The 15,396-nt window shown below is 38.4% G+C and overlaps 2 protein-coding genes across 2 annotated transcripts; one reads left to right on the forward strand and one right to left on the reverse strand.

Moving 5' to 3' along the window:
* Positions 1–1,412: 1,412 nt before the first annotated feature.
* On the reverse strand, positions 1,413–15,126 carry LOC146682526 (major histocompatibility complex class I-related protein 1-like). Its single transcript, XM_085446232.1, has 6 exons — positions 14,975–15,126; positions 7,850–8,119; positions 5,325–5,597; positions 4,201–4,509; positions 2,944–3,048; positions 1,413–2,751 (listed from the first exon to the last, which is right to left on the reverse strand). Exons 1-6 carry the CDS (start codon positions 15,024–15,026, stop codon positions 2,675–2,677), a joined length of 1,086 nt encoding a protein of 361 aa, XP_085302358.1. The 5' UTR covers positions 15,027–15,126; the 3' UTR covers positions 1,413–2,674.
* On the forward strand, positions 9,877–11,296 carry LOC146682527 (uncharacterized). The gene is given in 3 exon segments (XM_085446913.1): positions 9,877–9,961; positions 10,108–10,806; positions 10,809–11,296. Coding segments are annotated over 3 exon segments (1,212 nt in total). The 3' UTR covers positions 11,237–11,296.
* Positions 15,127–15,396: the final 270 nt, after the last annotated feature.

Genomic DNA, 15,396 nt, shown 5'->3' on the forward strand with positions numbered 1-15,396 from the left:
CTACTCTTCATTTTATCAGAAACAGTTATCACAGCATGTACATTTTCTTTGTCCACATATATGTAAGCATTGAGCCAAATGCAATAATGCCAACACATTAAACAAACAATATTTGTCTATTATATATAATACATCTATATATACACTGTAACAGATACTTGTCTTTAAGTGAAGATTTAAGGTGATAGATACTTATCAAATCACACAATGCTCATGTAGAAACAAATGTACAAAATATGTTCTCCTTCATTTCTGCCAAACAAAGCTGTATGGAACGTTTCCAGCTGCTAGTATCATAGTTGCTAGGCAACCTGGGCAGCGCGACGGAGGCTAGACCGTCCCATTTCACAAGCCTACAAGCCTCGCACTTCCGGCCTCAGCGGTCTTTGAGTACGCGGCCCTTGAGGACCGTTAAGGCTGCTTACTTTAAGGCTGCAGACCCTGAATTGGGACACAGCCCCTGAATTGCGATACAACCATACATACATGTTTTGGTTCGTGCAACTGGTTCGTCCGGTTATTGTCTCCCCAGAAACATTTCCGTTGTGTTGTGTGTGCTTTTGCAGCATTTTTCTTTTTGCAGCGTTTTTCTTTTTGCAGCGTTTTTCTTTTTGCAGCGTTTTTCTTTTTGCAGGTGTTTTTTTCTTTTTGCAGCGTTTTTCTTTTGGCAGCGTTTTTCTTTTTGCAAGTGTTTTTCTTTTTGCAAGTGTTTTTCTTTTTGCAGCATTTTTCTTTTTGCAGGTGTTTTTCTTTTTGCAGCATTTTTCTTTTTGCAAGTGTTTTCTGAAGTTGCAGTCTGTTTGGCCTCTCAGGGCCACCGTAGAAACAGTTATCACAGCTTGTACATTTTCTTTTTACACATATATGTAAGCATTGAGCCAAATGCAATAATGCCAACACATTAAACGAACAATATTTGTCTATTATATATAATACATCTATATATATACTGTCAAAGATACAGTGGAACCCCGACTTACGAAATTAATTTGTTCCAGAGGGTCTTTCGTAAGTCAAAATTTTCGTAAGTCAAAGCACCTTTTTCCATCGCCTTTTGAGTGAGGCGATGCTGGCTGAAGACAAAGTTCTTGGTGGAGGAGGTAGTGGCGGAGGTTGAAGAACGCACACGTATGCATGCATACATACGTACGTGTACATGTACATAACATTATGGAATTTAATTAAATTTTTTTTAAATTTTCTATTTTATCTATTTCGTTACACGGGCATTTTGCCGTACCATGGGCAGAAATATTGCCGTTAAGTGCCTTCGTAACTTGAATTTTTTTGTTAAATGGGGTCTTCGTAAGCCGGGGTTCCACTGTTCTTGTCAAAACGTTATCCGGTGTCCAATATATAAAGTAACGGCTCTAACATAGCATCACATCATTTCTTAAAAAACACACAACATCCTTATAAAATATGATTTAATGCTGTAAATTAACTTACCAAAAATATATAAAGCATACAAACACGACAGTTCTATTAATCCAAAATACTCCATGTTTATACAAGTGAAGAAAAGAAATACTGACTTTAATTTTCAGTTACATTCTGGTGCTGACACTTTGTACTTGAAGGATCTGTCCTCTCAGCATAGTAGTAATACAGAGTCGAACTGCCTGCAAATTGTGCTAGATTTGTTTAGTGTAAACTTACATGCAAGACATATTATTTCATCTTTTCCACCACTACCTTCCAAATATTGTAGAGATGTGTGGTTTAGGTCCAACCCTTTTAACCCCACCATAGAACGAACATGCCAGAGCTTAACTTTACATTTTTACATGCTGTAGTGACACTTCTTGTAGCATTTTAAGTTGCTATAAATCAATATAACTGTTATATCCTAAAGCTTAATAAACAAAAATAGATATTTGCAAATTTGCATATTTGTATAATAATTGCAAAATTAAATAAAACAAACAGAATATGCATCAAAATAAACTATTTCCAACAGTACAGTTTAAGTTTTAAGTGTCCCAGGAACTATACAGAAAGGCATCAAGTCAAACATGACTTTTAATACCACCGGTGAACCTTTTGAAAGGCCCTGGTGGGAAAAGAACTACAATGACATCACTTCTCAGGTAATGGTGGACATGTGATAGTTCCTGCTGACAACATGACGTTTATTCCAGCAAGTTTCCAGATTATAACATTTTTGTTGTTGTGTGCGCTTTTAACTCAATTTTTGCAAAGCCATTAGTGCAAGGAAATGGCGACCTGGGACAAGTTGAATGCATGATATGTAACTACAACTTCTTCTTTTATATGCAAAAAACATTTTGCTCTAGTTTATTTGGTTGCAATTCTACCAGGATTTAAAAATTGTTATGCAAATGGGATCGCAGGCACTTCCATTTAGAAAGGTTAAATAGCTCTGTGTTTTTTGTGAGATTTTGCATATACCAACGCAAAATGATCACAGATCCATCCTGGCCAACCCACTGAAAATTTCCTAGTTCCGCACTGGACACGGACCCTTAGAGTTATTATAACTTTTCTCCACTTTCACACCACTCGTGGCTACATAAATGAATCATAAACATGAAGCTTCTTTCCAAACATCCTTTCAAAATAATAAGATGAAAAAAGATTTTCTAAAAAAAAAAAAATCCAAAATCAAGTTTATATAAAAGAACACAAGAGTTAAATTTAAAAAAATAGAACACTATATAGACGGTGCCGTGATGGTCTCTTGATTCAGTCTCACAGAGGCTTCAGTGCTGTTCTCAGGAGCTGTAATGTCTACAGAAAAAAATAAAATATTTATAAATCATTGTTTCATGTCCGGATTTTGTGATTTTAAATTCCTTACAATCAAACTTTCTATTAAATAGGAAAGAAAAAAAGTCTAACATATACTATGCTGAGGAAATCATTTAACTGAGCCATGTACTGCAGCTGCTCACTGACTGATGAACTCAACTCCTCGCTCACCTTTCTTCTTTTTGTAAACAGCAAATCCAACAGCAGCAATGAGGATGAAAATAAGAAGAACCACCACTGTTGCAATGACTGGAGCTGTCATGTCAGAGGGATTATCTGCTCCATTGAAAAACACAGAAGATAAAATTTGCAGATTAAGCAGGTTAGAATAGAAGAACTTTATAAACAACATAGGGGAGGTCAGGGGAGGTGATTAAACTATAACCTCTATAGGAGTCTGGTGTAACTATACATACAATTACCATGTAAAGGTGCTATGCCAGGCAGGAGTAGGACCAAAATGCAGGACTCATGGGACGACGCAACGACGGGCAGAGGGAAACATAGGGCTTAAATACACAAAGTATGACCAGGGTATCGGAAACAGTAGGGAAACATAGCTGGAGTATATCTGACATAATGAGGGAGGGAGGAAGAAAAACTGACAACACTGAACACAAGACTTGGAACTGTCAAAATAAAACAGGGAATATGAGATATTGACTAGGATTTGGACTTGACACTGTGACATGGAGATATGATTGACTAGGGGGAGAGAGAGAGGGAACGTGGAGCACAGGGATGGCATAGAGACAGAAAACTAAAGACTAGGAACTATAAATATAGCACAAGCAGAAAACAATAATGAGAAGCAAAACCATGAAAACAAAATAAATCAAAGAATGTAAACTTAACCACAAACCTAAGTCACACACTGGGTTATAGACCCAGTAGTATGACAGAAATACTATACCTATAAGAACATGTTTTTCCGTTAAGCAGAGCAGATGCACTAAAATCATATTGTTACATTTCTAAAGTTTTTAGAGAAGCTCTTGTTTTCATTTGAATAACACCGCGTATATTCAGCAGCAGTTCCCCAAATATCAGGCCAAAAAATTAATAACCAAAGGTTTTATGGATTAAAGACACTTTGATTAATTTGAAATATGGAAGTTCAAAAATCACTGTCAGGATTTCAGGGTCTAACAGTGAAATTTAAAAAGTAGTTTGTTAACATTAACAACAGTAACAGCTTGTATATGTGGAACCAGAAAACACATTTATGACATACATTCACTGAAAATTAAATCAAATTAAAATTTTAGGATTCTTTATTCTCTTTTATGATCTCCGTTAGTTTTTATTCTGGTAATAACTAATTGACATCAGTGTCCAAACAAAAAACAGGACAAAAAATTCAAATATCAAACCACGGTATCTGCAGACAAAATAAATTAAATGCGTTTCTCGCAACTTTATCATTACCAGTTCTCTCTGCCTGGTTGGTTCTGGTTACTGTTTTATCCAGTTGGATGATATTCTCAAGACCAGAGAGTTGAAACACACAGTCATATCTGCTCCAGTCTTCAGGTGTGACTGATGAAACATTCAGATCAGCACTCATCTGGAAGGTCCAATCATTGTTGGGGAGGATGTCTCCAAGATCCACACCCTCATGAATCTCCACGCCATCTTTTTTCCAGAACATCATGGCTTTGTCAGGATAGAAACCTGTAGCGTGGCAGGTGACTGGAGAGGAGGGAGTCTTCTGGAGGAGAGACACTGAGGGAAGAACTGGAGAGACTGGAAAGAGATGGCGTGAGAATGGATGGAAGTAAATATCAGAGGAAAAATTGGGAAAAACAGGAATGAAAAACAAAGATGAAGACATTTAATAAGGAGATATTAAGAAAATATATTTTATGAGAGAAGCATGTTTAGTGTACATATTAGATGAAAAAATAACACAGTAGCAACAGACAACATGTCTGGCTGGAACTCAAATCAAATTTTTGAATTATTGAGTCATTAGAGCCAAAGAGTCACCGGCTTTTCAGCAGCTGTATAAGGCTGTATTATGGTATACTTATACCATAGTTTGTGTAAATGTCTTTCAACTATCAGTTTTAACATCTACCAGCAGCCAAAATCACCAACAGGTTAAAATGGGAAAATGACCAAAATCAAAATAAATCTCTGGCATTCCATCAGTGCAAGCAAGGCAACCAAAAATGGATATCATTTGAAGGCAAAGTAAAAGTCATCCCTGTCCTTTCATCTCACACAATTTCTGTCCTAAAAGCTTCTCCCATGTCTGTTTGCATTACTGCAATCTTCTGGCCACAGTTGGCAGTTTGCTGGAATCAGGATTAACTCTGCTTAAGCATGATCCTACTGGGACCTGTGTGGACCATGTGTTTTCAGGGTGTGTCTGTGTATTGTTAGACTGGAGCTTGTCATGCTGAGAGGCTGACAGCTTTTTTCTGATTGTTTGCATAAGCACATAGTGGATAAACCTCTGGTCTGATGATTGTTACCAAAGGGATTTGTCTAGATGAGTCACTTTTGTGACATGGAAAAACTGGCTTTAAGCTCAACGAGGCTTCTACCTGTTTTATTCAAGGCGCTGCTCCCAAAGTCCAACAATAACTTCAATGTGTTTGGTATTACGTCACGGAGGAGGGTTTCCATGTATGTAGTTCTGTCACCACCCATCATCTGTTTTGCACTGTAAAGCTCTGGTTTCAGTGGGATCCATGTCTTTGTATTTAGATCAAAATCGAAGATGCCTTCTCTGTCATAACCTAAGTGTAAAAGGCTTGTCACCTCGCCAGAGTTTTTATTCCATTCATTGCCAATTATACACTGCAAAATGTGAACACCTGGAAAGACAAAGAAAAACAAAGACTGTAATTATCTGTGTTAATTGTACATTGCGATGCATTTCTGTTCTCAAAAGTCTGCATTGTGCTCACGAGTCATGTTAGATTATCTGTAAACCTTTATTGATATCTCTATTGGACCATAATTAGAATCACCGATGAATCAAAAGGAGGTCTAATGTGATTATTCAATATTAAAAGAAAAAGATTAAAGACTACAGGTAAAGACTATTCCAGCCCAGACGTCAGCTGATATATATCTAGACTATAAACTGTAAGAAGCAGAAAAAATGTTAAATGTTATAAAGGCAACAGCTAAATCTAACTAGTTTTTAAAAAGTTAAGATTTAGAACAATGAAGTAATTAGGACAAGTAAATGCATGTTTTACATCAGGATTCTTAGTCTCAATTAAGAAGCACAAAAGTAAGGCTGTACTAGGGCATAGATTTGGTTTTGGCATTGGTGGGGACGGATGATTCACCAAACCCTGCCCAGTTTCTTTTTTCTTTTTTTGCTTCTTCATAACAAAAGGAGAAATATACTTGCCTACATATGCTATTCTACCTGCTTTTAAACCGTTTAAAATTACAATTCATAGTTTTACATGTGAATTATATAATGTTAAATTACTATTAAACAAATGACTAAGTATTTTAGACTTTAGTTTACTTCAGCCATATTCCATATAAATCAGGTGTCATACAAAAATAAAAATAGCTTCAAATACAGTCATGACAATCAAAGAATATGACTTTAAGGACTTAACATCATTACTTCAGTTACAGTACACCAACATCTGAACACTGAATGACCGGAGTTTGCTATTCTCTCCGGCTCAGATATTTAAAGTTTACACAGCTACATTCTCGCCTGAAAATATGTTAAACGTTTATTTTGCGACCCAGAAAGAGTAATAAGAGTAATATTAAAACTAAGTAGCTGCAGTAATAGTAGCCATTATTGGACACTGGAATTGGCTCGGCCAGTCTGGGATATGGTTTTTCAATTTTGTTGTCCGGGTGGAAAATCGGGAGAAATTGGGGAGAATGGTGGCTCCGGGAGATTTTCGGGAGGGGCACTGAAATTCGGAATTCTCCCGGAAAAATCGGGAGGGTTGGCATGTATGGCCCTAGCATAGTCTGTAACGTTATTATGACGGACACATTTTATGAGTGAATTTGACTTTAAGTGACTTACAGGTTTCTTTGAAAAACACTTTCTTATATCCAGGTTCTTCCGTTTTGCTGCCATCCTCCTTGCAGCGCAGGCTTGCCGCTGCTAAAACTAAACAGAACTCTCTGAAAGGCTCAGCCAATCACATTGGCCATATTTGTCACATGAGGTAGGACTCCAGCAGAGAACGTAATTTAACTCTTTCTGCACCGCTGGGTGAATGAGACGCTGACAGATCGTTTTTCTCTTTCTTTCTATCAGGTTTGTTTTTCTCTACTCGAAGAGATCAAATTATTGGTGGGACATGTCCCTTCCGTCCATGCCAAATCTACGCCCTTGAGGCTGTAAATATCAAGCAAGCATGCAATTTGTTTATAAAGGGAAAAAAGAAATAAAGATGGGTTTTAAGACGCGTTTAAAAAAAAAAAATGGACAATGAAGGGCCCTCTCTAATGTGCAGGGGCAGGTTAGAGAAGGCCCTGTCCCCTCTGAGCCTCCTCTTGAACCTGGGAGCAGCTTGTCAGCTGACCTGAGAAACATGGGGGGGTGATTAAGGATGAAGAAGCTCAGAGAGGTAAGGTGGTGCAAGATGATTTATGCATTTAAAAATAAACATGAGAATTTTAAAATGAACTCTAAGATATAAAGGCAGCCAATGGAGTGAAGCCAGGATGGGAGTTATGTGCTCTCTTTTGCAAGTTCCAGTTAAAAGTCGAGTAGTGCCATTTTGAACCAGCTGTAGACGAGAGAGAAGACATTGATCTCTCTCTAAAATACAGTGCATTACAGTAATCCAAACGAGATGAAAAAAAAACAAGGATTACAGTTTTAAAATGCGGCCTGGATAAAATAGGTCTTACTATTGTCAAGTGCCTTAAGTAATGAAAACTGGACAATAGCCCTAATTTGAGTGTCCAATTTAAAATCACTGTCCATCTTAAAAACCAAGTTAGTAACAATAAGTTTAAAATACACTGACAATTTTTAAGTCATTAATTATTTTAATTAATTTTACATTAATCAGTTTTGTTTAGATATATCCATGATGATATGACAGAATCAAAGAAAATACTGTACCTCTGCTTTGGTTTAAATGTTGGTTCAAATCAGAAATCAAACTTGTGTAAAAGATTGCGTGGACCTCAAAACACTCTTGCGTGAACCACTCCAAGATATCCGGTTTGTCATCAAATAATTTTTTCACCCAGTCCTGTCTTGGTTCCAATATTTTCTTGCTGGCATCACAATAATACACTTCTATGCCATCAAGCACTGCAACATACATGAATTCTGAGATGTTTGGGTGTCCAGAGCCTCCAGTGACAAAATACTTCAGAATATTGCTCACTGTAGGACAAAAGTATATGATGTTAGTAAATAACTCAATAAAACATGCAGACATGATCAGAAATATGACTCAATATATATCCATCATAAGTGATATGACTTATGATGTAGTAAAAGTAACAGAAGTGTTTAATCAATATGGTGAATGAGAAATGTTGCTCGAGTAGTGAAAATGTCTAGATTTTGTGTGCACATGATCTAGCTTCGCAAAGAAAGAAAGTATTCCTGTCTAACTAGATTAAAAGGTATTGTGCTAAAATAAATAGAGTAGAATTACATGAAATGAATGAAATATTAAGTGAAGTCTATTCATATGCAAATTCATTAGAAACCAGTTTGTCGTGTTAGGCTGGTATCAGGCGTGGGTATGTTTTTTTTTTTCTTTCAGTGGTAGGATAAGGAAGTTGTATGTTGGTTTTGTTCTTTTCTTTCTACGTGCCCAGTCTTACTTATATGTAATTGGAAATACATAATAATTACACCAAACAAACAAAAAACGTTTAGTTCAGTTTATTACATAAAACATTGAGGGAATGAATGGTGCTGTAAAAACCAGTAAAGTTTTGGCACAACTTAAAAAACCCAAGAAAATCAAGATCATTGTCATTTACAAATGAAGCATATCACCTCTAATTCTGATTTAAATCTAAAGATGCAATGTTTGTTGTGGGTGGGTGGGCAAAACACATAGGATAGGACAAGGGAGATCACAACACAGACAAAGGAAAACGCAGGGCTTGAATACACAGAGGGACCAATAAGGGAATTGGAGGAGGGAAACACAGCTGGGACAAATCAGGGCTAACGAGACAAGGGAAGCAAAACCAGATACAGTGGAGTGAGACACAGACTTTCAAAGTAAAACAGGAAACATAATACAGAGAAGCGGACTAATGGGATACAGCTGACAGGCGAAACAGAACAACCATGGAACACAGAGACAGAAACCAGAGGACTAAAACTCTAACATAAACCACACAAAGAACCTAAACTTAGAACAATCATATAACCCATTAGACAAAGAAAGATAGAATTTAATGAAATAAACAAAATCAAAAAACACAAAAACTGGGTCAGTGACCCAGGCACCCTAACAATATTTTTAGTAAGCAAGAATATTCCTTTTGTTTGTTTACAAACCTTATCTGAATCCCAAGGCCAGATAGGTATTGTGGAGGGGAAACTTTAGAATGCCCCCCTTATTTCAATATTTCTATAGGGCTTTGGAGCGTGATGTCACAGGAGGCGGGCCACGCCCCCCGCCGCCATGACAGTAGGCCAGACAAAGGATACAGCTTCAACTATGGTTCGTACGTGTTATGTAGTCGGTTGCAACGTTAGATCTCACGATCATGAAGGCAAGAAACTGGATAATGGGCTATCTTTTCATTGTTTTCCATCCTAACGGCAACGTGAGGGATCCCATGTATCCGATATCACCAAACAAAGACACCAGGCATGGATTGCAGCGGTGAGACGAGCGGATATCGAGTTCCGTGCAATCCCCAGCTTTTTGTTGGTTTGCTCGCGGCATTTTCTCTCCGGTGAGTTCTAAATTAATTCATATCACTATTAAAAGGCGTTTAGTGTTTTTTTTTCAATGTGCTGCGGTCATAGATAATGAGATAAAACATGCTAATGTGTGATGCTGCAGAACCACGTCATGTCAACTGAGTAGCTTTTGATTTGGCATTATTGCAGGCAAACCAGCATATGAAATGGATGTAACAAATCCAGACTGGGCACCAAGACTGCACATGGGGCACGACGACGAACCTGTGTCAGACTCGGACCGGCACGCAAGGCGTATGCAACGGAAGCGAAAAAGAGCACCCATTGCAGGTAAACACCCCCCCCCCCTCTAAAAACATACTAAATTGCTCTTATGGTACACTAATCCGCACATAACTTAAAGATGAATCACACACCTGTCATTGGAATATTGGTGTACATTAACCTTATGTCTATGCACTATTTTTATCTTACAGGCTTGATGATCGATGAAGGTCTGACAGAAGAACAACAACAAAATAACCATGTCATGGAGGCAGTGGACAGCAGTTGTGTTGGACAAGTGGAGGTTGACGTACCAGCTGCAAATGTGGACAGTGGTGAGGGGAGTGACAGCGTCACGGAAGCTGAAGGGCAGACGAAGGATTGTGTGTGCAGTCAACAGGGCAGAGCAGAAATAAACCGGCTGTTGGAGGAGAACAGACTGCTTCGAGCACAGTTGCAAAAGACAGAGCTGAATGAAACTTTCTTAAAGGACGATACTGAAAAAGTAAGATATTACACTGGACTACATTGTTATGCTGTCTTAATGTCCCTCTTCAACACTGTCAAAGATTTCCTGCCAATATCGAAGAAACTGACAGGTTTCCAAATGCTCTTACTCACACTAATGCATCTGAGACTTGATCTTCCAGTCCAGCATCTTTGTCATCTATTCCATGTGTCGCACAAAACACTGTCTTCTGTCTTCACCGATACCATTGATGTTTTGTATGCCCGCTTAGGAGCACTGGTGCACTGGCCTGAGAGGCACTGTCTGCAGGCGACAATGCCTCCACAGTTTACTGAAACTTTTGGAAAACGAGTAGCCATCATTGTTGACTGTTTTGAGATTCGAACAGAAAGACCATCTAATTTAAAGGCACGCGCACAAACATACTCTCATTACAAGGGTACACACACACCATAAAATAAAGTCGTGCATCAGATAAACAAATCACAGAGAGGTGTGGCATTCTTCAAAAGCTGTTAACAGGGGACGTAGTATTGGCTGACAGAGGCTTTGACATCAGAGATGCTGTAGGAATGATGTGTGCGGAGGTCAAGATTCCAGCTTTCACAAAAGGCTACTGTCAACTTGATGCAAGGGACGTTGAACAAACGAGAGCAATTGCCCACCTGAGAATTCATGTTGAGCGAGTAATAGGTAGTTTGCGCAACAAGTTCAAAATGTTACACACTACAATGCCAATCCAATTACTCTTATCATGTGAGGCTGAAGACACAACACTTCTTGATAAGATCGTTAAGGTTTGCTGTGTTTTTGTTAATATGTGCCCCAGTGTTGTTGTCAAACCAGGGCCAAATGACACTTGCTCCTGTTGAGTATTCTTAAAGCTGTTTTTTTGGATGTACAGTACATTGTAAATAGTTGTACTTTGTGTGAAGTTGTTTTAATAAAACAAAATAGTATATTTGTTTGTTTTTCTTTATTATAGGTCTATTCACATGTACACAGCAATCACATAAAAATGAAATGCAAACTATTTACATCGCACCACACAGCTGTCATCAATCTTCAACCACAACATGAAACATTACAGGCTATTTAGAGCAGCACGTTGTTTCGAGAAGTATTTCCCAACAAGTTCAGGAAGGCACACTTTACGAAAGAAGTCTTGTGCTTGCTTTAAGCGCGGTTTCCAGAAATCCACAGCAGGGTCGTCTGGGTTTCCACTCCACTTCCTTATTTCATATGGGTCCACATTACCGATGCACGCAATTTTTTCAAAGTACCGTCTCTTGGCGTCTGGGCACAATCGGTCGCGATACAGCCCTTTGTCTTTTGTGCTGATTTTGAGCATGGTTCTGGCAGTCCCGAATCCAACACTGTGCGCTTGTTTTGCTTTCTGGCCTACTGACATGGCGCCGCGATCCCACAATGCACTGCGGCGTGACGTCAACTCCAAAGCCCTATACACCTCAAAATTCATGATAAATGATTCTTATCTTTACGTCCTTCAATCCCTAATTTGAATCTGATTTTCTTGGAGTTAAAAAACATACCAAATATAAAACAATAATTTGTTATTTCAAATGCAGTATTCTGAATAATGAATACATTCTCCTTACCTTTATACTGCTCTGTAACATTTGTTTTAGTGAGTTTGATTCTGGAATTTTGGTTATGGTGAACCTGGATCTTGTTTACAAGTTATTCACACAGGAAATGACAGTTGGACTCATGCAAACGTGTGAATGGAGCTCACACAGCAGTATCAGTCGTTCTCATTTTAACTGATCTCTATCCCAGTAATCTTTCCAATAAGACAATATATATTTAATAGGGGTGCAACGATACACAAAATTCACGGTTCGGTTCGATACTTTGGTGTCACGGTTCGATATTTTTTCGATACAAAAAAGAAAATGTTCATGCCTTTTTAATTTGTCATTTATTAAAATTATAAATATATTTTAACTCAAAAGTATAGTTTTTAAATTTAATGTTGCTGAAACAACAAAGTAATAAAAAAAAGAAATCTATCTGATCAAGAAATCACTCCTCTTTGGAAAAGAGAGTTTATTACAGAGAAATGTCTCTTTCCAAACTAAAAGCTATACTATATGCTTCTTCTGGGCTATATTCTCAGCAGCATATTAAACATATCAGGTCCCCATAAGGAGAATCCTGTGCTAACGGCTGTCTAAATGACTCGGGTAAAGTTTGTAGCATGCGTGCTTGTTGTTTTTGTCTGCTTCCACTTGTCTTTGCACTAGGATGCTGTCGGAGTAAATGTGCAGTCATATTCGTTGTGTTCCCACTAGTGCTTTCAGGTTAATCTCGTTGAAATTACGTTAACGCCACAACACGGCAAATCTCCGTTAACGAGCTACCGCGGATTGCCCCATGCGTGGGGCTGGACGGCCAACACGTTAACGAGCTAACTGCGCTAATGCACTATTTCCCACCAATGTAATTGATTATTGCGTGACACATCCGACATACTGTTTTACTTTTGTCCATGACGCGCTTACCTTCAGGGTCATACGTCACATGAAAACCAAAATAGTTCCAAACGCCAGATCTGAATGAGGGTGGGGGAGGTTCAATTTGCCATGTTGCAAGGAGAGCTTAACTTCTGTCTTGCTAGCTTGCCCTGCGCTCAGTGAATCTGCGTTTGACTACTCCGCCGAGGCTGCACTGTCGAGCGCAGATCCACTGAGCGCTCAACACAGACAGCATCGTCAGAAGGAAAGTTGATAAAATAAATTAAAAATGTTGTATTGTTCGATACATATGTGTACCGAACCGAAAGCACTGTATCGAACGGTTCAATATCGATACGAGTATCGTTGCACCCCTAATATATAATTACACTTTGGATACCAGGGTTTAAGTTATATGATAGTATATATTGGTCTTCACAACCAAAAGCAATAATAATAAGAAGAAGAAGAAGAAGAGAAAGGGTATATTTTCTTTTACACATATGTGTGTAATAAATAGAAGCGGTAGTATCAAAAGCAACAATTCACTCATTACAAATGACTCTTGCAGATAAAAAAGGGGAATCCTCACTAGGGATGGGTATCGTTTAGGTTTTATCCGATACCGGTGCCAAATCGGTACTTTTGAAACGGTGCCGGTGCTCAAACGGTGCTCGAACCGGTGCTTAAGGAATGGAGAACACAAAATTGGTCCAAAAACCTCTCATATTCAGCTGGTTTTTTGTAAAAAGATAACAATGTTAGCCTTTTCTGCAGCTATGGGGCATATATGGTATCACTCTTAGCTGGAAGCAGTGCTTAAACAATGGAAAAAATACAAACTTTGTCCAAAAACCTCTCATGTTTAGCTGTTTTCCACTTTTTCTTTGGTCATTTTAGCCTTTTTGGCCAGGGTGAAGGGAGCATCTGCCATCAAACAAGAAGACAGCCGCATGTAGCTATGATGATGTTTGTCATAGCTACATGCTTGATGTTTGCTAGTTCACCTTACATGCATTAATGTAATAACGTGGTTAGCCTACTCAACGTAAATTACACACGAACAACATTAAGCTACTCACGCAGAGAAGAACGGCTGCTGCTGCCATCCAATACGGCGCATTTCTCGGCTTTTAAAAAAAAAACGCTATGCGTCGCCAGGTGTTTCATCGGATTCGAGGTGTTACTTCCTTTGACAGTATCACAGTATCAGCTTAAAGCACTTGTTGCAGGCTGCTGAGTTTGCATATTTTGCTGTGAAGTACAGCCAGACTTTGACCGCTTCGCCTTGGGCATTTTTAATCTGTAGCTCTGCATAAAAGAACGTACGTACCTGGACCCGCCTACTATCCTCGGAAACGTAAAATGATTGGCTAGAAGTGTATCACAGCTCAGGAAAAAAAAGCACCGAAATAAAGCACCGAAATGTGCGCTGCTTTTCGGTCTGGTTACTACCGTTTATGTCAGAACCGGTGCCATCATGGCACCGGACACCGGTACCCATCCCTAATCCTCACAATGCCTAGAAGCAGCAGGCACCCCACCTGTCGAAACTGTGGTAAATCACAGTTGGATGTTCGGGTTATGTGACCTGTGTGTTCCAAACCACACTTCAGAGTAGTGTTTCAAAAGGTCTACGCTTTGGAAAGTTAACACAGTGTTGAAACAGTATCAAGGAGATATAGGAGACTCAGGAGACCTTACTTGAATCTCCTATAGAAACTGTGACTCTTGTGAATCCTTGAGAAGAGGTCAAATCTCCTTTGTCTACAATTTCTCATTATTATTTATTACTTAAAAATCACCACAGGAGGTAGCAGTATCTGATTTGGCAGAGTTTGACACCAGATGCCCTGGCATTTCTCCAGCTGGAACTCAACCAGCAACCTTTAATCTTTTATTCATGTCAGAGCATTAATGTCTTTTTTAAAAGTAATTGTCCAACAGTCAAATAATTATTTTATCAGAGTACTGCATTTATTTGTCATGTCTGTTGCAAATCAGTTTAGTTTTAAATCTTTTTAACTTGAACAGTTAGATTTACCCGTCTGCTGAGACATTTTAGCTGCATTTTACTAAGAACAGCATTGCCAAGTAAATTTGATATTTTTTGATTGTGGATCATGATCTTACCTGCAGATGCAGGGTGACAAAGAAGGAAGAGGATCATTAGCTTCACCACCATGTTCAGCGTGTTGGAGTTAAACTGAAGAACTAACAAGAGTCATTTGGTTTTACAGGCTTGTTTAGTTTGAAGGTATTTCCTGGTTCAGGTTACATTTTCAGGTGTGTTCAACTTCAGCAGAAACCAAACAAGCCTTCACTCTTACTCATACTATTTTAATTTGACTGCCAGCAGCTTCTTTTGTTCAATTAAAGAGGGTTAAAACATGTTTGTACCTGTTCATGCCTGTATGCATGTGTGTGTCTATAAAACAGGTGGAGAAAAGAAGTTTCTTTATTTTATCTGTCCTGCAGAAGAGTGAACATCACCTCTGTATAAAGAGATAATTTGAAGGAAATGAACATGATTTATTAAATACAGATTGTTACTA

This window comes from Copadichromis virginalis, linkage group LG22 (genome assembly GCF_057382275.1).
Source record: "Copadichromis virginalis isolate Kocher_CV1m ecotype Utaka linkage group LG22, C_Virginalis_male_GT1.1, whole genome shotgun sequence".
Lineage (NCBI taxonomy): Eukaryota > Metazoa > Chordata > Actinopteri > Cichliformes > Cichlidae > Copadichromis > Copadichromis virginalis.